At 34.9% G+C, this 22,452-nt stretch overlaps 1 protein-coding gene across 7 annotated transcripts in view; it reads left to right on the top strand.

Moving 5' to 3' along the window:
- The window catches only part of KTN1 (kinectin 1), an 88,657-nt gene that overhangs the window by 27,732 nt on the left and 38,473 nt on the right, over positions 1–22,452 (top strand). For all 7 annotated transcript variants that reach the window (XM_029950569.1, XM_029950570.1, XM_029950568.1 and 4 more), the window contains 13 exons: positions 2,734–2,850; positions 5,340–5,480; positions 8,693–8,799; positions 9,781–9,913; positions 11,183–11,270; positions 14,002–14,168; positions 14,817–14,885; positions 16,307–16,344; positions 17,032–17,122; positions 17,466–17,534; positions 18,289–18,326; positions 18,462–18,543; positions 19,908–19,976. In XM_029950569.1, coding sequence (XP_029806429.1) covers positions 2,734–2,850; positions 5,340–5,480; positions 8,693–8,799; positions 9,781–9,913; positions 11,183–11,270; positions 14,002–14,168; positions 14,817–14,885; positions 16,307–16,344; positions 17,032–17,122; positions 17,466–17,534; positions 18,289–18,326; positions 18,462–18,543; positions 19,908–19,976 — 1,209 coding nt within the window. The remainder of the gene's footprint in view (positions 1–2,733; positions 2,851–5,339; positions 5,481–8,692; positions 8,800–9,780; positions 9,914–11,182; positions 11,271–14,001; positions 14,169–14,816; positions 14,886–16,306; positions 16,345–17,031; positions 17,123–17,465; positions 17,535–18,288; positions 18,327–18,461; positions 18,544–19,907; positions 19,977–22,452) is intronic.

Genomic DNA, 22,452 nt, shown 5'->3' with positions numbered 1-22,452 from the left:
AGGTGGTGGTGATGGTGGAGGGCACTTGAGGGGAAGAGCACTGGGTGTTGTATGGAAAACAATTTGACAATAAAATATTAAAAAAAAAAGTAGTACTATCACACACAAAAAATAAACATTTTAAAAAAGAAAAAAAAATAAAAATAAAAAAATAAATCAAAAAAAAATATCGTGGTTTCTAGAGTCAGATTTCCTGGATTCATATCTGAGTTCTGCCACACTGAGATTTGTTTGGCCTTAAGTAAGTTGCTTAACCCCAGTGCCTCAGTTTCCCCTCTCCCAAATGGGAATGATGATCAGGTTTTGAATATTAAATGAAATAATACATAGTAGGTGCTTAGAGCTCCTAGCATACAGTAATTGCTCAAAAATGTTAACTGTTAATGTATTAGTAAAATACTTAATTATTTTAGTTGCTCAGTCTTAGTGTTGACCTTTAAATATATTTGCCTCAGTTATGTGATTTTTCAACTTTAAATTATTAACTCTTCTGACTCTCCTGTATAACAGTAGGAGGTTTGCTTACTTAAATTTTTTCCAGCCCTTTCTCCTTTTTCCCTCTCAACTTTTATTAGGGATAGCATTTGTGTATCAGATACTTACAGTATTTAGTGTTTGCTTTGTGACTATAATTTTCATGTTTTAGTTGTAATTCTGCAGGTTAATCATTGGTTTAAAGCTTGATAACCGTTCTTTTTCCATGGTTTCTATATTCATCTCTTGGTTGGCTAAATTTATTTTTCCTGGAATTTCTTCAAGAAGGGCTGCTCATAGAAACTATATTTCCCAGGTTCTGGCATGTTATAATGCTTTTTTTGGGTTGTCCTTATATATGAATGATAATTTGGTGAGGTATAATATTTCTGGCTTTCACTTTCTTTCCTTAAGAATTTTTTATGCTTGCTTTACCATTCTTTACTCAGCTGGATAGAGCTCTAAACACTGAATTTTGCATTCCTTTCATATATTTTTGTCACATTACTCTCAAAATAAAAATATCTTTTGGGCAATCCACCCAAATGTTCATTGAACTTTTCCAGTGTCCACCCTACCATACAAACATGAAGGGATTCTGGTTCTTTTAAGTTCAGCGGTAAATTTAATACAGTTTTGGCCTTGACTCCTGTATCCTCTATTGTATTTCTTGGGATAAAGCATGTCTTTTCAGTCATGAGATTTATTCCTTAAAATAATTGAAATAATGGGTATCTAGTATCTACTAAATCTTTGCCTATTGTCTTTGTCTTTCATATTTTAATCCTAAGAAAAAAGCTTTTGGTTTATTTCTACTTTTTTTTTTTTAATTACTTCTCTCCATCCTAGACTGTCTTTTACTGTATTTTGGTGGTCTTCTCTTGTTTTCTGCTTCTAATTGGATTGTATTTCTGAGACAGTGGTACTTTCACTTCCAGTTTGGGTTTTGCTAGGTCATACGTCATCTCATTCTGTGTGTGGTCTTTTCTTTGAGCTTTTCTTGTTAGCCCTATTCTTTGCTCTTGTTTTTCCAGAAATGACTGCTGTAAGATCTTTAAAAATCATAGTGATATTTTTTTAATCGCAATTTTTGTCTGCTCTTTCATAGTCTTTTTTTTGGTGATTTTTCTTCACTTATTTGTTTTTTTCCTTTTTCATGCATCTTGCATAGATTCTTTTGTCTTCAAAAAACTTTTTTTTTTTTTAGGTTTAATTATTTTGAGAGAGGCAGAGATAGCACAAGCAGGGTAGGGGCAGAGAGAGAGAGAAAGAGGGGTGGGGGAAACCCAAGCAGGTTCCTTGCTGCCAGTGCAGAACCAGACATGGGGCTCAAACTGCTCAAAACTGTGAGATCATGACCTGAGCCTAAATCAAGAGTTGGAGGATGCTCAACTAACTGAGTCACCCAGGTGCCCCAACTCTGTTTTCTTTTTAATCAGTGCTCCTCTTTTAGTGAGGGTGTTCCTCTGTGCCTGGAGATTGATAATGAAGGACCAATACTAAGTGCTGTTTTCCTCAGGCTGTATGTAAAAATAAGTTCTTTTAGCCTTTCTGTCCTTCCAGATAAAAGACTTCATTATAGAGTATCGCTATGAAGAATTTCTTCCAGTTCTGCCTCACTAGCTGCTTTCTTTGAATAAAGCTTGTATGATTTCTTCTTCATTATCACTCCTTTTGCTTCTTGAGATCTCTTTCCAAGAAAGTTCCTACATTCTATCTTTGTTCCTGATGTCAAATGGATTATTGGTTTTTCCTTTCAGGATATGCTGGTTAATTGCAGAGAACTAGGTACCAGGGCACTTCTGTAGTCATGAGTGTATTTTGAGAGGGTTGTCGAGAACTTGTGTTTGATCTCCACTACTTTTGGGAGTCTTTTCTGATGTTATGCTTTGACATTACAGATGATTGTTTCATTTTGGTTGTTTGTGTTTTGGTTTCATATTCTTTCGATCTTTCAGGAGGAGAAGGGATAGATTGTGGTCTTGACTCTAGGGTTAAAACTGTGGAGTCCTAGAATTCTTTGTAAAAAGTTTATTTCTTGGTTGATATGTATCCTATTAAATGCCTCAGAATATAGAATGATATAGTGACTTTCATGAATGATATTTCACTGACCAGTATTTGGCCGTCATTCTACTTTATATATAATTGTGAACTCTACATTGGCCCAAGGACACTTGATATTAGATACTTCATTTTCATAATTTTCATTAGCTCATGTTAATTATTACTAATTCTGTATCGATTTCTCTACTGTAGTCAAGTAAAGGAGAATTGACCGCACTTGTACATCAGCTTCAAGAAAAAGACAAGCTACTTACTGCTGTGAAGGAAGATGCTGCTGCTATGAAGGATAGGTGTAAGCAGTTAACTCAGGTGAGGACACTTCTAAATCAGAAGCAGTGAAGGATTTCAGAAACTGTGTATAATTACAGATTTAATTATTTTTGTAGTAAATTTATACCCAAACTCAATTTCTTATACAGTTGTGGTGGTAGTGGAGTCTCACTTCTTCATTTTATTATATCCTTGTTTGAATTATGAATTTAAAATAATAGTGCTTCATGATATACTAATTTAAAATAACAGAAGCATTTGGACACTGGGGGCATGTTTCATTTGGATCTAATCTATAATTCGTCTCTAAGGAAGCACAGAACTAGAGGTGATCTTGTTTAAATCTAGTCGGATAAATGTGAAACACTTCTACAGGTAATTATTTATAAAGGTTTTTGTGATAAATATTGGTAATTTTTAATCACTGAAGTTCTTTTAAACCATGTAATTTTACTCTGAGAGGGAAAAGAAAAACCTTTAAAAAGTCATGTCAGATGATACAGATTTCCAGTTATAAAATAAATCAGTCCTGGGGATGTAATGTACAGCATGGTAACCATAGTTAGTAATACTGTGTTGCATATTTGAAAGTTACTAGAAAGTATATCTTAAAAGTTCTTATGAGAAAAAAATAACTAGTGATGATATTAACTAGACTTATTGTGGTGATTATTTTGCAGTACATACAAATATCAAACCATGTTGTATACCTGAAACTTTTATAACGTTCTGTGTCAATTATATCTCCAAAAATTATGTAGACTGAGAACATAATTGAAATTCTATAGAAAATGTGGTTTTATTCTTCCTGAGGTTCTTCTCCTTTTAGGAATTCAGTACAGTACATGAGGTTTATATTATCATTCACAAAGCTACTTCATGACATTAGGATGGCCTCATTTGAATATAAAGCTTTTAGGTGAATTTGAAGTAAATAAAAATAGTGAATGCAAACCTGGTCAGATTAAGATTAATCAAAACTGTTGCTAAAATAAGCATGTTTCTTTAAGATTCAAAACCTTAGTATAGTTTAAGTGAACATGGTTTTTGGACTATAAGTTAAAAATTAGAAAGTTATTCACTTTGTGGTAAATCATTGAGCTGTACACTTTAAGATTGTATGCTTTATTCCTAAGCATATTATATACATCAGTATAACATCTTGCAGATGTAAGTGAATTCTTAAGGGCAACCATCAAGACATAAAAGTTTAAAATTTTGTCAGTTTCTTAGCAGAAGGGGTATAAATTTATCATTGCTGCAAATAATTTAAAGTTGGTTGGCTCTTGGGGTACCTGGGTGTCTCAGTTGGTTGAATGTCTGGCTTCGGCTCAGGTCATGATCTCTGGGCTCGTGAGTTTGAGCCCTGTGCTGCTGTCATCGCAGAGCCTGCCTCAAATCCTCTGTCCCCTTGCCCTTTCCCCACCCCTTCTCTCAAAAATAAATAAAACAGAAAAAGTTGGTTGGCTCTCTTTTACTTTGATAATATTTGCTCTAGGACTTCATGATAGTTGCAATATAAAATGAAATCACCTTTTTAAGATTTGACTTGAGAAGATAATGTTGAGTTCTAGAAGATTTTTTACTTTCCTTTATTCCAAGCTTCTATTTTGTTGTATGCATGTCTTCCTTATCTTTTCTCTTAGGAAGGAGACTTTTTTCCTTTGCTAGATTACCTTTTTTAGGCCTTTTTCTAAACCCTAAAAGAGAGCTAGTACATGCGAATAATAGAGAATTAATTGTTTTGCTTTAAAACTACTCTTCCGATAATTAAATTGGTAGGTAGGTAGATAGAAAGAAGTATTCTTTCTTATCATCAAGTTAGAATATAGGATTTATTCCAGATTCAACTTCTTTAACTCTTAGACCAGAAAGTGCATTTGGAATAAGAGTAAATAGAACAGCAAAGTGCTTATGAAAGGAATTGGCGTAAAGGTAGATGTAGGTAAGACGCAGAAGACAATTTCTTTTCTTTCTTTTTTTTAATGTTTGTTTATTTTTGAGAGAGAGAGATGGTGCCAGAGAGGAGGGGCAGAGAGAGGGAGACACAGAATTAGAAGCAGGCTCCAGGCTCTGAGCTGACAGCACAGAGCCCAACATGGGGCTTTAACCCACGTACCGTGAGATCATGACCTGAGCCGAAGTTGGATGTTCAGCGTGCCTGACAGGTCCTATTTTAAACCTTTGATCTTAGGGGCACCTGATCTTGATTTTAGCTCTGCTTATGATCCTAGGGTCATGGTGTAGAGTGCCATGTGTGGATCTGTGCTGAGCACAGAGCCTGCTTGAGATTTCCTCTTTTGCTTTCTCTCACCCTCTCCCTCTGCCCATTCACACTTGCTCTCAGTCTGTCTCTCTCTCTCAAGAAACAAAAAAACAAAAAACCCCTTTGATCTTAAGCACATACTTCAGAATATGTGATTGTTTTATTGACATTTTGCCGATACTAAAAAATGTCTTTATTCTAATGTTATAGTAATTATTTTTTTTAATAAAAAGTTTTCATAAATTTTTCTGGTTTATTCTAGGAAATGATGTCAGAGAAAGAAAGAAGCAATGTGGTTATAGCAAGGATGAAAGATCGGATTGGAACATTAGAAAAGGAACATAACGTATTTCAAAACAAAATGCATGTCAGTTATCAAGAGACTCAGCAGATGCAGATGAAGGTATTATTTTTACTTTTTGAAAACAAAATGAAATTTTACATTCATTGAATTAGTAAACTTTAAAGGCCTAATGTTTTCAAGGCACTGTGCTGGGCCATGGTATACTAGCTAGTTAAACTGTCTCCCTATATGTAAGTAAGCACCTTTTCTAGGTGGGGATGAGGAAGAGGCTAGAAGCTGACATGTAAATATACAATATACATATACAATATAGTAGTCCCTCCCCTTTATCACTGTTTCACTTTCTGTGGTTTCAGTTACCTGTGGTCAACTATAGTCTGGAAGCAGATGATTCTCCTTCTGACATACTGTCAGAAGGTCAGTAGTAGCCTAACACTATGTCATAATGCCTACGTCGTTGTTTATCTCCTATCTTATTATATAGGCATTTTATCATTTCACATCATCATAAGAAGGGTGAATTCAGTATAATAGGATATTTTGAGAGGGAGAGACCATCTTCATGTAACTTTTATTATAGTATATTACTAATGTTCTATTTTTAGTTGTTAATCTCAACTGTTTCTAATTTATAAATTAGTGATATGTATGTATGGGGAAAATCCTAGAGTTTAGTGTTCTGCAGTTTCAGGTATCTACTAGGGGTCTTGGAAGGTATTCCCTGTGGATAAGGGAGGATTACTGGAGAGGTAACCAGTGGGCGCTTTAGAACCATTGGGATGGAAGGTGGAGAAGGTTATAGAGCAGACCTGTTAGAAATGATATGCAAACTATATTGAATGTTTTGAAACAATTAGGCATTATCAGAGAGTGAAGAAATGGGCACTGGGTTATTACCTGATGTAATTCCTTAGTTCCGTCCCTAGAGGTGATAGTTCCATGGGTCTATTTTGGGGCTCAGGATGGAGCTTTTTAATGAGTTCACCCCAGGTGTTTCTGATAGAGATTGCCCACTGACAAAAGCCTTTGAGAAATGCAGTGAGATGTGGTGTTTGGAAATCAGTGCTAGAATGAGGAAGATCAAGAGATAAAAATAGAGCCTTTGTCTTAAAGGGCCTTGTATACTGAAAGACTGGGGAACCATAAAAGGATCTTAGGCAACTCAACAGGGTGATTATATTAGCTTTTTTTTTTTTTTAAGTTTGTTTATTTTGAGAGAAGGGGAGAGCACGCAAGTGTGGGGGGAGAGAGAGATTGAGAAAGAGGAAGAGAGGGAGAATCCCAAACAGGCTCTGCGCTCTCAAAACAGAGCCCGACTTGGGTCTGGAACTCACCGTTTGTGAGATCATGACCTGAGCTGAAATCAAGAGTTGGATGCTTAAACAACTGAGCCACGCAGGGGCCTATTTTTAATTATTACTCTGGCAGTAGTGTGGAACAAGGAATAATTGGAAGGCTTTTGCAGGAATCCAAGTTAAAGAACAAGGGCCTGAAATCATATGTTGACAGTGAGAGGTTGAGTTTGAATGATACAGAAGAGTTAGTAGATGGGGCTTAGTGATGGAATAGAGAGAGCAAGAGAGAAGTGATCATGAAGGAGGACTCCTAAGGTTTTGGCCTAAGTGACCTGTCATCTCTTGTTACTACTTTCACCAGTCTTTCAACATTACACAAGGTTCAGTTCTTACTGTGTTTTCCACACACTCATCATTTTTACGGTGCCAGTTAGTTTGGACTGGTGGTTGGTTGGTTGGTTTTCATTCTCTCTCTTTTTAAGATTGAAATACCATTTTCACCATTGATAAAGAGGCTATTGAAGAAGATGGTATGGGTCTGCTTATTTGGTGAGCTTATAATATTTCCCCTAATTGAACTCGCAGAACCAATGATTTAAAAAATTTTTACCATTGCTAGTTGATGCTTCAAATTTGGAAGCTCTTAAATTTAACATATGTCTGAAATCAGACTCTTGCTTTTGATGAAGTTGTTTTTATTTTCCAGTATTTGAGGTATTATTATCCTTATGCTTGAATCTTTTGACCTTTCTCTCTTGCCTAGTTCAGTTTGTTCAGAAATCTTAAAAGATAATTTATTTCTAGGTACTCTTGCATTCAGTTATTAGATATTACCTTAGTTTATTATTTTATACTAGCATCATTATAGCATCTTTTTTAATAGGTCTCTCATTTTCATTTCAACATATAATATCAGATTTTTGTTTGTAAGATATTACTTTAATCACATTGCTAGTCTGCTGAAAATTTAAAATTATTATTTACAGTTATCAAAGTCCCAGTGTTCCCCATGGAAATATGCTAATAGCAAAGAAGTAGTGAATGAATCTCACGTGAGGTTCTTACCCTTTCCACTGCCCTGTGCTTTCATTTGGCCCAGTCCTCTTGTTTTTCCACCCCCCAGCCATTTGAGATATTCTTTCCTATTAATAAATAAATATGTTATTGAAGAACTGATTTTCCTAGTCTCACGTAATCTTTTCTATTTCATAATTCCTACTTCCTAGTCATTGGAAATTAGTCAGGTACTTGTAGCAACATCTTTTATTGAGGACGGAAGGTGATTTCTCATTTTTCTTTTCTTTTTTTTCTTTTAACTTAATTGCATTTAGAGGCCAAGATACAGGTTCCAGATGACAAGTTCTCTGAAAAATAAAGACACATACTTTAATTTCTCTTAAATGAGTAGGTTTAGTTGAAATTATTAAGATTATTTCACATTCTAAAATAATATATATCCTTGTGGCAGTGTAAGACTCAGTGTTCTGTATCTTTTAGTTTTGTAATTGTGAAATAAGAGGCCAGAATATTTTAGTAGATTATTGTGTCATAAATTTGCCATCTATTTGGTTATAGCTCAATTTGTAACTTAATATAAATATTTTGAATGTATTTTCAGATTTTAAAGTTTTGATTACTAAAATCTTCCATTAAGAAATACTACGATCATAAAATTGATATAGGTTTAAGGTGGGGTTAATTCTATATGAATCTGTTTGGTAAGAAAGAAATTCAATGTCTTTTATTTCTAAAACAACATCTGTATGTGGATTTACTTATAATTTCAATATAACAGCAGCAGGCATCTACATGCATTCTTGAGTATTGTGGCAGCTTGTATTTGCAGTCATCACTATCAAAATAAAATCCATCCTTTATATACTTCTTTATATTTGTTTGAGGATGGTTCAGACTTCATTCTATTAATGATTTTTCCATTCTCATCTTAAAGTTTCTTTTAAAAGTTAGCTTTCGCAGTCATTATTTCTAAATCTTACACTTGTAAAATAATTTTAGTTCCAGCAAGTTCGTGAGCAGATGGAGGCGGAGATAGCTCACTTGAAGCAGGAAAATGGCATACTGAGAGATGCTGTCAGCAACACTACAAACCAACTAGAAAACAAGTATGTTTCCAAATACTTTCTTTTTAATTAGAATGGCAGAATATTTTCTTGAGCCATCAAAATGGTGTTTCAGAATAATTATGTAGACTTCTGTGTTTTATATTTGTTTTTATTTTTTTTAATGCTTTTTTTAACTTAATTTTTGAGAGACAGAGAGAGACAGTGTGAGCAGGGGAGGGTCAGAGAGGGAGACACAGAATCTGAAGCAGGGTCCAGGCTCTGATCTAGCTGTCAGCACAGAGCCCGATACGGGGCTCGAACCCACAACCCGTGAGATCATGACCTGAGCCGAAGCCACATGCTTAACAACTGAGCCACCCAGGCGCCCCTGTATTTGTTTTTAAAATGAATTAATTTTCACAAACAATTTTCTTGCTTATGTGAAGAACCTCTGTGATAAGTACTAGTGCTAGCAGTGGAATGCTGTCTGCAAATTTGAGACTGCATTTTATAAGTTTTAAAATACCTGTCCCCTTTAAGAGTAGTTCTCAAACTATTATTCTGAAGAGCATCTGGCACGTTCATTAAAAGATTATGATTCAGTGGCTCTGAGATGGAGCCCAGAAATCTGTGTATTAGGACACATTCCTTGTGATAGTGATGAAATTGGCTCTGGGTCATACTTTGAGAACATGTACCTTGGGGAAGACTAGTAGCATGTCTACAAGAATAAGCACTCTGCCTGATTTTAATAGATTTCAGAACACCAGTTTGAAGTTGACAGTGTTGACTTATGTTCACGTGTGTGTGGTTATCCATTTTGCTTATTTTGTGGTGAATTTGGAATCTGTATTAATTGTTACCAGAGTAATTCAGAGATGATACTCAACCAAACTTCATTAGTAGTTGCTTACAACATTTCTGTTTCAGTTGGCTGTAAGTGGGATTACTAACTTAGAAAAACTAATATAAAAATGTTTTGTTTGTTCTTTTTATGTGTTTGTAATAATAGAAGGTTCCTAATCCAGTTCCTGTTTTCAGGCAGTCTGCTGAACTAAATAAACTACGCCAGGATTATGCTAGATTGGTGAATGAGCTAACTGAGAAAACAGGAAAGCTACAGCAAGAGGAAGTCCAAAAGAAGAATGCTGAGCAAGCAGTTACTCAGTTGAAGGTGATGTATTCCTACCTTTACTTACTGCTTCATAAATAGTGTAGACGTTAAACTTAGGGATCTAAATATGTATATAGGTTTGACAAATGTAGGTTGAGGCTTAAAGTCTAAGTGCTCTGCCAAATAGAAGTTTGTGCAGTAATGAAAGAATTGAAAATAGGCTTGAGTTTGAGGTTCCACACTGTTTGAAGATATGAAAAATGAAATTTGCTGATTTGACAGACACAAGTCAAATTTCTTTTATATGGAAATTAGGTGTGTAACGGTGAGACAAAAATTATGAGGTTAAAATTACCTTCAATATCACTTACCCCCTAACTTGGACTTCTCAATAAGTTCGGTAGAAACTTTTTCTTTTATCTATTGGAATGGATGATTTTCCTTTGCTTTAGCACAGGACCAAGAAATGACTCCAGTAGCTTTCACTTGAGCCACACTATACAAAAACCAGTTTCTTTAGATACCAGAATGGTACTTAGTACCCTGAGAAGCTCATTCTGAGATGTGATGCGTGGGGTTGCTCAGGCTACAAGGAATAGATTTGTTCCTTTTGTACCTTACAGCATTTGTACATTGAACAGAATTTTCCCCTTTTACTGTGGAGAGGGCTTGTTGAATATATTTATGTAAGTCAGATATATTAGATTTCTTAGGTTTGGTAGAATCCTACCTGATAGCATGTCCAGAGTGGTTAAGAGGGCTTTGAGAATAAATGAATGTGGAAAATAGTGTGATTTTTATTTTTTTGGAGTTTTTAAAAAAACATAAGTCCCTGTGGGGGATTGATACAATTGTCTTTTATTTAAAATTTGTCTTGGTGGTATATTTACTTCTGGAACTTGTGAATATGGAATATGGATATGGATGAGCAGATAAATGATGCTAAAAATTATAGTCATCATTGAACTGTTGTGCTACACCTCTAAATAGGAATTTTAGGTACCTACTGATATTTAGCAGTAAAGATATCATCCTGTCTTTTGATAGCCTATCAGCTGAAGAAAGTAAGAAATAGAAAACAGATCTAGTTAAATGAATTGTATATAGTAGTAGTTATAGTTATCTGCCTGCATTCAGTTTCTGTAAATCCTGCATATCAAAGGATAGAATGGCTGTGTCTGGTAAGATCTTTGTATAAGTCTGGGCATATCTGCTTATTTTAGTAATGTAGGAGACTGTTGGAATAAGCAGTTTTATGACAGGAGTAAAGATAAAGGATGCTTTTTTTATTTGAAGTTTCGTGATTGTGCTGACTTACCCTCTTTTCAGGTTCAACTACAAGAAGCTGAGAGAAGGTGGGAAGAAGTCCAGAGTTATATCAGGAAGAGAACAGCAGAGCATGATGCAGCCCAGCAAGGTAAGGGGAAAAGGTATTCATGTAAACTTAGTATACAATCCTGGGTTCAATTTTCTCCCCTCTGTATATGAAGAAAGAATAACTGACCTTTTTGTTTAGGCCAATAGCTTTTATACTTTCAGAGTACCTTTATTTCTTAAAGAGTTCTTCACAGTTTCTAAAATTCTACTAGCTTTATCTTAAAGCATTAAGTTGCAGATAAAATTATAGTTTATAAGTAATAGGAACCTAGCTATGTGTTTCTGTAGTTATACCCTTTGGTTCCTTGATTACGTCTTCATTTTTCCTTTGTAAGGGAGGACTCATTTCCTGTATTGTGAAGAGAAAAACAGAAAAAGCATTACCATTCCAAATAATTGAGTTAAAACAGTTTACTTAAATGTTAACTTTCATTACTTATTCTTCTTTTTTTAAAAGTTTATTTACTCTGAGGAGAGAGAGAGAGAGTGAGTGAGAGAGAGAGAGAGAGAGAGAGAGAGAGAGAGAGAGAGAAAGCAGGGATGGGGAGAGAAGAGAGAGAGGAAGAGAATCCCAAGTGGGCTCTGATGGCAGCGCAGAGCCTAACACGGGGTTCAGTCTGATAAAACGTGAGATCATGACCTGAGCCTTTTAAAATCAGGAGTCAGACGGTTAAGTGACTGTGCCACCTGTATGCCCCCCTCATTCCTTATTCTTAATTTGATGAATCCATCTGAGAGGTAATGGAGCTTGTATTATATGTATTATTTGTCTCTTTTTAAAAAAAATTTTTTTTTTATGTCTTTTATTTATTTTTGAGAGACAGAGAGAGACAGTGCAAGCAGGGGAGGGTCAGAGAGAGAGGGAGACAGAGAATCCGAAGCAGGCCCTAGGCTCTGAGCTAGCTGTCAGCACAGCCCGACGTGGGGCTCGAACCCACAAACCGTGAGATAATGACCTGAGCCGAAGCTGGACGCTTAACTGACTGAGCCACCCAGGCGCCCCTTATTTGTCTCTTTTACTCCTTTTTTCCCACAAAAGAGGCAGTAAGATAGTAAATAGCTCTAAGCAATAAGATAGGTCATACGGAGTTTTGGCTTTTTAGACCTTTGGTCTCCTCTGACTCCCCATACCTGGCACCTCTCCACCTACCTCCCCCCTAACCCCCATATTTCCCTTGGTTCAAAATTCAAATATACCCAAACTATTTAAAGGCCTTTTTCTTTGTATATAAAGTTTATGTTTATGTTAAGATACATTTTAATATTTATATATTTCATCAGTGAAACACACATGAATTTTGACAAAGAATTGTAGCTATAAACTATAGATCTCTCTATAAACTATGTAACTATAAACAGTAAAGCTTTACTCTGACTAGGAGCAGTCACTTTTGCTTTTAGTATTTTCTGTCATTTCTAAATAAGCATATTATTTGTACTTAAACTGTTATCTCTTAATAGGCATCTGTTGACTTTCTATTATAGGAAATGAGGACTTAACCCTCCCACACCATCCCTCCCACCTTCCCCTCATTCTACCGATATGGCTATGTATGCATTCTTTTTGATTATATCAGCATTCATTGTTTGCATCATTAGGACAGTGTAACTCAATCCTGAGCCAAGATAAATATTAAAACTGCAGTTCTTCTCATGAGCAGTGTTATTTAATTTCCTAGAACTTATTATTGCTTTATGTTTTTAACTTGTTTGATCCTTACTTATTTAAAATTTTACCTTTGGTTAAACTCTCCTTACCCTCCTCCCTTTCCCACCTTCACAACATAAGATACTCTGGTTTCTCTTCAGATCGTATAAATCTTTTGCCTTTTATCAACATAAGAGGTACTGGAGAATCTTTTAGCTCTCTGTAGGGTAACCCTCTGGAGTCCTCCATCTTCCTGTTCCAGTACTTGTTGTTTTCTAGGTTGGCTCCATGGCTGTCTTCCTGAGACTGCCTGTTGTTGGATACTGTGTCACCGCCATCTTTCTTGCTTTCCTCTCTCATTTAGTAGCATATCTTTTAGTAGCATAAGAGTATGCCTTCAGGTACATTTGTTGAGGCTTTGCGTATCTGGAAATGTTTTTATTCTTTTTACCTTCATGTTTGGTAGTTTGGAAGGTAGAGTTCTAGGTTATCAATAATTTCCCCCCACAGAAATTTGAAGGCATTAATTCAGTGTTTTAACTTTTACTGTTGCTGGTAAAGAAATATTGTGCTTTTTTGAGTTCTAATCCTGGGTATGACCATTACATGTTTAATTATCAGGTGTTCTTTTTTGAGTTGTGTTTCATTCTGTTATTAGTGTCTTGTTAGGGCATTTGTTAGCCCTTAGCATCTTTTTCTGTTTTTCAGATAGGAGAGTACAGGGAATTTATAAGAAATACACTAGATAATTTCCTAAGTGTCTTTGGGGAAATGAATGCTTTCAAGAAATGATACAACAGTTTTAAACAATCCTGTACAATTCAGTTAACATGTTTATTGAGTATGTACTATGTATGAGCCTTGGTTGGACATAGTTCTGGGTGTGGAGAAAAAGCAATCTCTGATCTCAAGAAGCTTGCTCCTGGGTGAGACGAGTTAGTACAGTGTGGCAGGTTCTGTGATGAGGCAAAGCCAAGGCTGCTCAGGCGAACCACATGCAGTAGGGAAATAAGAGGAAAGATCCAAGGTGTGATTTTTAGAGGAGATCATGCCCACACTAAAGATGGGTAGTAGTACCCAAGCAAAGGAAGAGACCTTTGTAAAATGTAGTGTTCTGTTACAGATTTACAGAGTAAATTTGTGGCCAAAGAAAATGAAGTACAGAGTCTGCATAGTAAGCTTACAGATACCTTGGTATCAAAACAACAGTTGGAACAAAGACTAATGCAGTTAATGGAATCGGAGCAAAAAAGGGTGGCCAAAGAAGAGTCTTTACAGATGCAAGTTCAGGTATCTAATTTTCCCTTGCTTTTATTTTATTTTGTTTTGTGTTGTTTTTTAATTTTTTTTTAATGTTTATTTTTGAGAGAGAGCACCAGCACAGGAGGGGCAGAGAGAAAGGGAGACAGAAGATCTGAAGCGGGCTCTGTGCTGACAGCAGCAAGCCCGATACGGGGCTCGAACTCAGAAACTGAGATCATGACCTGAGCCAAAGCTGGATGCTCAACTGACTGAGCACTCAGGCGCTCTTAATTTTCTCTGTTTTTAAAAAATAAAGGTGGGCAGTGGCTGAATGTGTCTCTGTAGAAGAGAGAAGATAGCCTGCTTGATCCTAATTCTAGAGTGCTGATTTTAACTTAATCTTTAAGCAGTTGTTACTGTATAGTGTGTTTGAATATGTACCTAAAGATGTCCTCACGGTCTTAAATTCTTTGTGTTAAGATTACAAACAGCACAACTTATTCTTAATTTAAGCCTTATAAATCAACTCTCAAAATAGATGTCTAGTCATTGTTGTTTAAATTATGCCTTTAGGAACCTACGAATGCCTTTTTAAAGATAACCAGAAGGTGATACGTTATTTTGTTCATATATGTTGATGTATTTATTAACAGCACACTTTTCTCCCCTCTCCTTTTTGGTTGCTATTTATGAAAGGATATTTTGGAGCAGAATGAGGCTTTGAAAGCTCAAATTCAACAATTCCATTCCCAGATAGCAGCCCAGGTAATTGTACTTTTATATTGCTTATCATTACTAATAGCTGCTGTTGCTGCTACTGTTTTTTTGTTTGTTTGTTTGTTTTACTTTTTTTTTGTTTAACTATGTAAATAGTCATATGAATGCCTGTTAAGTGCCAAGCACTAAATTAGTAGTTGGGAGACTAGTCAGTCAACAGTGATGAACCTGATTGCTAAGTGCTCTGATGATTATGTATAGTGCTATGGGAAAACACCAAGAAAGAAATCCAACTCCAATTAATAGGGAGTTTTATCATAGGAGGAAAAAATGTTGATAATCTTGACACAAAACAGAAGAAATTGGCCAAATGGTGTTAAGAATAGTGGTTTATATAATAAAAATGCTTACTGAATATTGAATAGCCATAAGGGAAAACTTTGGATACCGTCATATGGTAGCATTATGTTAATTATATATGTTAATCTCAGATTATATATGCCAAAGATCATTTTAAAATTTCTGTTTAGTAAATGGGAACACCTTCCAGAGTTTTGCAAGTTGTATTGTAAGACTGGTTCTTCTTTGGCTACATTGCTGTGTAACATGTATCTATTCTAAAGTGTATATATCTATAATACAATATTAAGAAAAAGAGAAAAAACTTCTAAGTACTTAATATACCTACTGTTAATTTCAGTTTCAATTCTTCAACTTTAAAATTAAAAAAAAATTAGAAAAAGTATTAGCTTAGAATAGAAGTCATTTTTCTGTGTTAAAATGAAGTTTTAATGTTAACTTGTTTTTAAGGTTTAGGCAAATTCAAACTCCCAAAACTTTTGAGATTGCATGTTATGTTTTTTTCTGGTTGCTTTCTTTGTAGAGACTGTCATCTAAAATGAATTGGGTAAGAATATCTATGATAGGAGAGGGTGTCTATATATGAAACATACATGTGTATATAAATTATCAACTCCGAGTGGATTGAAATCTTAAGTTACTTGCTGAGAGTTAGCTCTAGAAAATTTATCAGGAATTAAATACTTAGAGAATGCTGTAAGTACGTTCTTGAAAAGTGAAGATGAACATGGGTATTACCAAATGATTCAGTTGTTACCTTAATCGTGAACTGTATCATTTCATTATTGGAAGTTGTTACTAAGATAAAGATGAAAAATGGCCTTTCTGGATGTTTTTCCTATATATTTGTTACTTATTTATACAGTTTCCAGGCCTGGCAGTTTGTTTTATTTGAACTGTTCTGTGTTAACTAATACTGTTCGTTAGTGATCAAAGTTGCTTTTAGAACAATAGCTACAATTCATTGAACATTCATGATGGGCCAGATGTTCCTTCAACAACTTGATGTACATTAATTTTTTTTAATTTTTGAAGCTTTATTTGATTATTATACAACTTTCAAACTTTTTTTTACATGCTTTTATGTTGACACTGTTTTTCTTTCTTAGACCTCCGCTTCAGTTCTAGCAGAAGAATTACATAAAGTGTAAGCCTGCCTTTCTACACTTCTCTTATAATTACTTAGTCACCACTAGCTGATGCCTGTTTTATCAACACTTATAATTTACTTTATATTCTAACTTGTTCAGAAAATACTCTCAAGTAGATTTGGAGCAACTTTACTCTCCTCTTTCCCTCATGAGTTGAGTTCCTAAACATTGCATATTTTGTGTTTTGATGTCCTTATTGTGAAAGAGTTGAGGAACCTTTCTTTTATTTGGACTTTAGCAGTTATGTGAAGAGAGAATTGGGATTTGAGATTAATGGAAGTAAATTACTCTTGTGTCTAATAAGTAGCTGTACCTTATGAAACACAATCTTAACTGTATCTTAACTATATGGTGGTATACCCAAAACAAGGTTCTGTTTTTAGTTTATTGTTTAATTTGCTTTGAGTTCAGAAGACCTGAAATGTGGCTTTCACATTGCCAGGTTTGTAAGCTTAAATTACTTCTTTTCACCTCAAGTTTTAAAATAGGGATATGTATTTTAGGGAGTTGTAATAATACATAGGATAGTTATTACTAAACTGAAAGGAGCTATAGAAATGGAGGGTACAGCTGCATGAGAAACTACTTAAATAAGCATGACCACATTTAAGGCTTTTAATCCTTGGATTTGTGACTTGACTTCTAAATGTTTATTGAATGTATAAATGTATTTTCTATTAAAGGATTGCTGAAAAGGATAAGCAGATAAAACAGACTGAAGATTCTTTAGCAAATGAACACGATCACTTAACAAGTAAAGAGGAGGAACTTAAGGTACAGTGATTTTTACAAATGGTGACAGTATTTTACCGGCATTGAATTATCTGGTATGGTAATCAGTATGAATGTCTATCAAGAATGGAAAATAACCTACATTCATTTTAAAAGTGTCTATCTCTTTTCTACAAAATCCTTTTTAGCCTTCTAAGAAAAGTTGAGAGGGCTTTCCTCATATGCTGTAATTCATAGTAATTTGGGACATATGTTACATCACAGGAAATGGTTTCCTTTTCTGCTTTAAGAAATTGTAATTTGAGACATTTGCTTAGGTAGAAGAGATGCTTTACAAAATATAGGGTCAGTTATATTAAAAAGCTTCTAATATTTTTCCTTCTAGGATACACAGAATATGAATTTCTTATTAAAAGCTGAAGTGCAAAAGTTACAGCAACTGGCAAATGAACAGGTAGGTAGATCTTCATTGCTGTTAAACATTTACCTCAGAGTTTCACTTAGTCTATACTTATCTGCATTGGTATTGCCAGCCCTAATTTGATCGATATACATAGTAAATAGAATGGTTACTTGTGTTTGGCTGTATGATTTAAAAAAAATTTTTTTTAACGTTTATTTATTTTTGAGAGAGACATGGAGCGTAGGTGGGGGAGGGGCAGAGAGAGAGAGGGAGACTTAGAATCAGAAGCAGGCTCCAGGCTCTGAGCTGTCAGCACAGAGCCCAATGCGGGACTTGAACCTACAAACTGTGAGACCATGACCTGAGCTGAAGTCAGCTGCTTAACTGACTGAGCCACCCAGGCTCCACCATGGTGTATTGTTGAAAGCCTCTTCTATTTGACCATGACACTCACAACCCACCTAGATATTGCTGTTTTCATGGTGAAACTAATTTTCGATTGAATGAATTAATCACCTTTAGGATCTCCGAGGAATACATTAAAACACTCTTAATGTGCTGATTTGTTTTAGCCTTCTGCCATTTAATCAAAACACTATATACTTTTATTAGGATAAAATTTGATAGTGAGGAGTACAGAATATTGGGACAGCAAAAAGTATTACAGAAATATGTATGATATTGCTTTTATTTTATTGACTCCCAAATACATGAATTGCTTTTCAGTATATAAAACTAAGTGAACAAATGAATAGTTTTCCATTTCATGAGAAATAATGCAATTCTCATCTCCTTTCAAACACAGGCTGCTGCAGCACGTGAACTGGAGAAGATGCAGAAAAGGTGATTAAAATATTACTGTCTTTGGAGCCATTCCTACATTTATGTTCAGTTATAATTGCAGAAATTGTTGCTACTCATAATTTATGTAAACTTTATGAAAGTATGAAGTATTTTAATTGATTGTCTTTCTCCTAGTATGCATGTAAAGGATGATCAAATAAGATTGCTTGAAGAACAGCTACAATGTGAAATTTCAAACAAAATGGAAGAATTTAAGGTATGTGAGTAAGCTTGTCAACTGAGCTTAGTTTTCAGTTGTGAATCTAGAAATACTAGGATTTTTTTTTAAGTTTATTTTAAAAGAGAGGGCACTAGTGAGCATGAGTGAGGAAGGGGCAAAGGGAGAGGGACAGAAGGACTCTAAGGCAGGCTCTGCACTGTAAGTGCAGCGCTGAGCCAAAATCCAGAGTCAAACACTTAACCTACTGAGCCACCCAAGTGTCCTAGAAATACTAGTTGTTAAATGAAATCAGTCTGGTGCAGTGTTACCAAAGTTTATTTGAGGGCTTTTACAACCAGTGCATTTTATCATGTACTTATTTGTCTTAGATTATCTTATCTGTTCTAATAGACTTTTGAGATTTGTTTTGCCTCAGTGTTTGCTGTGCACTTTTTAGTTGGTGGTCTATGTTGGTTTTAACTGCCTTCATTGATGGTGCCCTGCTAGTTTCTGGTCATGGCCGCTCAGCTTGAAGATTGTAAAGCCTTCTTATCACCAGGGTGCATCTCTTCATGTGCATAAGATTTGCATTCTTCTTCTTTTTGCATTTATTTTATAAGAACGCCATAAATACTTATCAAAGTAGCACTTCCCACGACTCAATTGGCACAGACTGTTTGAATTCTTTGAAATACACATGAAACAATTCTAAGCACAGTATTAACACTGTTTTGGGATAAAGCACATGACTGAATTAGGGGGCTCAGAAACTGTTTTTAGACATCATTGTGATGATCTGAAGTGGGTTTCAGGAGCAAACACCTAAGAAAGAATTATTGAGACGTTTTTGGTGCAAAAGGTCATTTTATTTAAACGTGGGGACAGGACCTGTGGGCAGAAAGAACTGCTCTGGGATTGTGATTATGTGATTTTAAGTTTGTGGAGGGAGGGGGGATAGAGATGAAGTAAGTTTCTAAGGAATTTTAAAGCAAGGCTTTCAGGATCTTGAGGGGCTAGCTGCTGTTAAAGTTAAAATAGTTTTTAGTGAAACATAATCATTAAGGTACTAAGGCAGCCATGAGTTGCTGGAGGAAGGTCACACTCTGCATGTTTCAGGCGTCTATCAATGGGCTGCAAGCTATAAGGAGATTTATTTTAAGCTATATTTCTCTTGCCTTTGTTTCTCTCATGAATTGTACATGTACTTTATATACTAGGACTGTATTTCTATGTTTTGGAAATACATATTCATTGAAACTGGAAAATGAAACCACATGAGATTTGCATTCTTATACTTAATTTACCTGTCACTTTATGAGTACTTGAATAATACGGTTTGATTTTTTTTTTAAACCCATTGAAATGATTGGTTGGTTACCTTTTCTTAATAAAGTAGCAAACTCTGAGATTCTTTCTTTCAGATTCTAAATGACCAGAACAAAGCATTGCAGTTAGAAGTTCAGAAGCTACAGACTCTTGTTTCTGAACAGGTAAGGCTTTTGTGAATCACAGGGTAGTACTATCTAATATTAACAAGATCTGGTTCTTCTTCTTAAATATTAACCAACTCATTCATTTCTGGGAGTTTGTTTTATTAAGGGATAGATACATCTTTTCATTGCATTTCTATTCATCTTGTGCTTATCAGGTATCTACATTAAGGAAAATGTAATTTTTTTCCCTGAGAGGAAGCTAATACTAAAAAGCATTTTTTCAAAAGTGCAATAGGACACATAGAAAGCATTTAAATCCTTTTGATACAGTTGGCTCTCAGGATAAAAGACCTTACACTTTTGGAGCCTCACCTTTTTCTCTAAGGCAACATGACTTCTTAAAAAGAGAGTAGGCTTGAAACCTGCTATCAGCACTTAAAAGCCGCTATATTGATCAAATTAAGCAATTTGAGCAACCTTTCTGAGACCTTTCATTCCAAGTCTTTCACACTGAGATGTTATTTTACATCATGAGCTTGTTAGATTTAAATGGGGAAGTTTATGTATAATGTTTAGCCCAGGGCTTGGTCTTTAGCAGGTATCTTAAACCTTAATTCCTCTCCCTTTGGATATTTATTTTTTCATCTCCTTTCTACCCCCTACTGTCATCATACTTTTTCCTGTATTTTTAGCAAGCCATCAACTGTGTAGCGGTCTGAGTAAGCGTGACTCCATGAACGAGCCCAGGCAGTGTCCATTCTGTGGCTTTTCCTAACAGTTGCCTTCAAACTTTTCTTATACACGACTCTTGTTGATATTGGATGACACATTAAAATAGAAATGAATGTTGCTCTAATAGTGTTAATAGTATTAGAAACTGCAGTTATTGCAGATGATAGCACTTCCTTTCACAGATGAATGCTTTCTTTTTTATATTAAAATTCACATTATGCGGGTATTGAATTGATTTAGCTACTAAACTGTGCCAAATACTGTGGAAGTATTTTGTTAACATCTGTTTACTTTTCAAGAAGTATATGATAGTAAGTGCCTTGCATAATCTTTATTACTTGTATGTGCTTCATCCTTCCAAACAAAAGGCAGTAGAGGAGATAATGCTAAACTGATGATATTTGGTGCAGTGCAGGGACATGACTTCATGCCACTGTAATGCTAAAATAATATTGAAGGCTTATTCTTAAATCTTATTCTCATTTCCCTTTGTTGGGGCATAGTTTGTAAGAGATCTGTTTCATCAAATGTAAGACTTTCGCCCTCATAGTTTCTGGTTACAGTCTAGCTGGCAGCATTTAACATTTTAGTAGCAACATAAAAATACTAGGTGTGAGATGTGATATTAATGACTTAAATTAGGTAAAATAAGATTGATAGTTTTTGGTTGTATTAATTCTTACCCAGAAAAGCAGAATGTAAATTTTCAGTTGGTTATCAGAGTTTCTGGGACACGTATTTCAATATATAAGCTTTAAATACTTATAAAATTAACTTCATAGGAGGTAAAACAAATGTCTGGGAACAGATGAATCTGTCCTGGAACTCCAGTATTAAAGGTGTTGGTTATGCTTACTTACATTTAAACGGAAAACCTGAATCTTTAAAACTCTTTTAACTTTAAAATCTTTTAATCCTTTAGTTCTGTACTAAAAATGTATTCTCCCTCATTAGGTAAGAAAAAATCACTAGCCTCAAATTTTTCTTTTTCCTTAAAGAATATGAGGACTTAAGAATTGACATTCTAATATCTTACATAAAATTCCCCATAATATGTGAAAGTTAATATTAAAAAAGAAACTTCTCTAATTTCTACCTTAACTGAGTTAGCCTTCCATCAACTGCTAAGGTTTCTATGTACTTTAGGTATTCTGTAAAAATGACAACTTTTAGCATGTGATAGATTTTGTTTTAACAAAAAATAGTCTTATGAAATTTAAATTTTATCGCTAAATTTAAAAAATTAATTTGAAAGAATTTGATAGGTGGGGAAACTTTGTGGTACTAATTTAAGATGTTCTCTTTGGTAATTCTTAGAATTTTTCTTGTTCTTACAGCTTTGTCTTTTAAAAATAGTTTAGGAAGCATGTAACTTATGATGGGTATGTTTTGGTTGTAGCTGTAACTTAACTCTGTCATCTTGGCAGACCATAGAACCATCTCTTTGGCTTCTTTGCTGTTCATTTTTATTGCTATTGCTAGTGAAAGAAGAGAGAAACATTAGTATAATCTTAATTTCTTTAATTTCCATCTCTCTTTAACCCCTTCCTACCCAGCAGTCAGAATTCCAAGCGACAGTTGAGAGATGAACAGTCTAGTTATGTTAAAAAAAAAAAAAATCAATCTTTTTGCTCTTTGGATTTTTATCTGGGAGGAAAAGATTGAGCTTATTAAAACAGGAACCAGTAATGGTGCCTGGTTGTTGTTTCTTCTGGTGTAGGAAGCAGAAAGACAAAAAATATGAGGTAAGGTAAACCTGTTTATACACTAAAGAAGGGAAGGCTCCATTTGGATACAGGCC

The sequence above is a fragment of the Suricata suricatta genome, chromosome 9, assembly GCF_006229205.1.
Source record: "Suricata suricatta isolate VVHF042 chromosome 9, meerkat_22Aug2017_6uvM2_HiC, whole genome shotgun sequence".
NCBI lineage: Eukaryota > Metazoa > Chordata > Mammalia > Carnivora > Herpestidae > Suricata > Suricata suricatta.
This window is presented reverse-complemented; position numbering and strand designations above follow the sequence as displayed.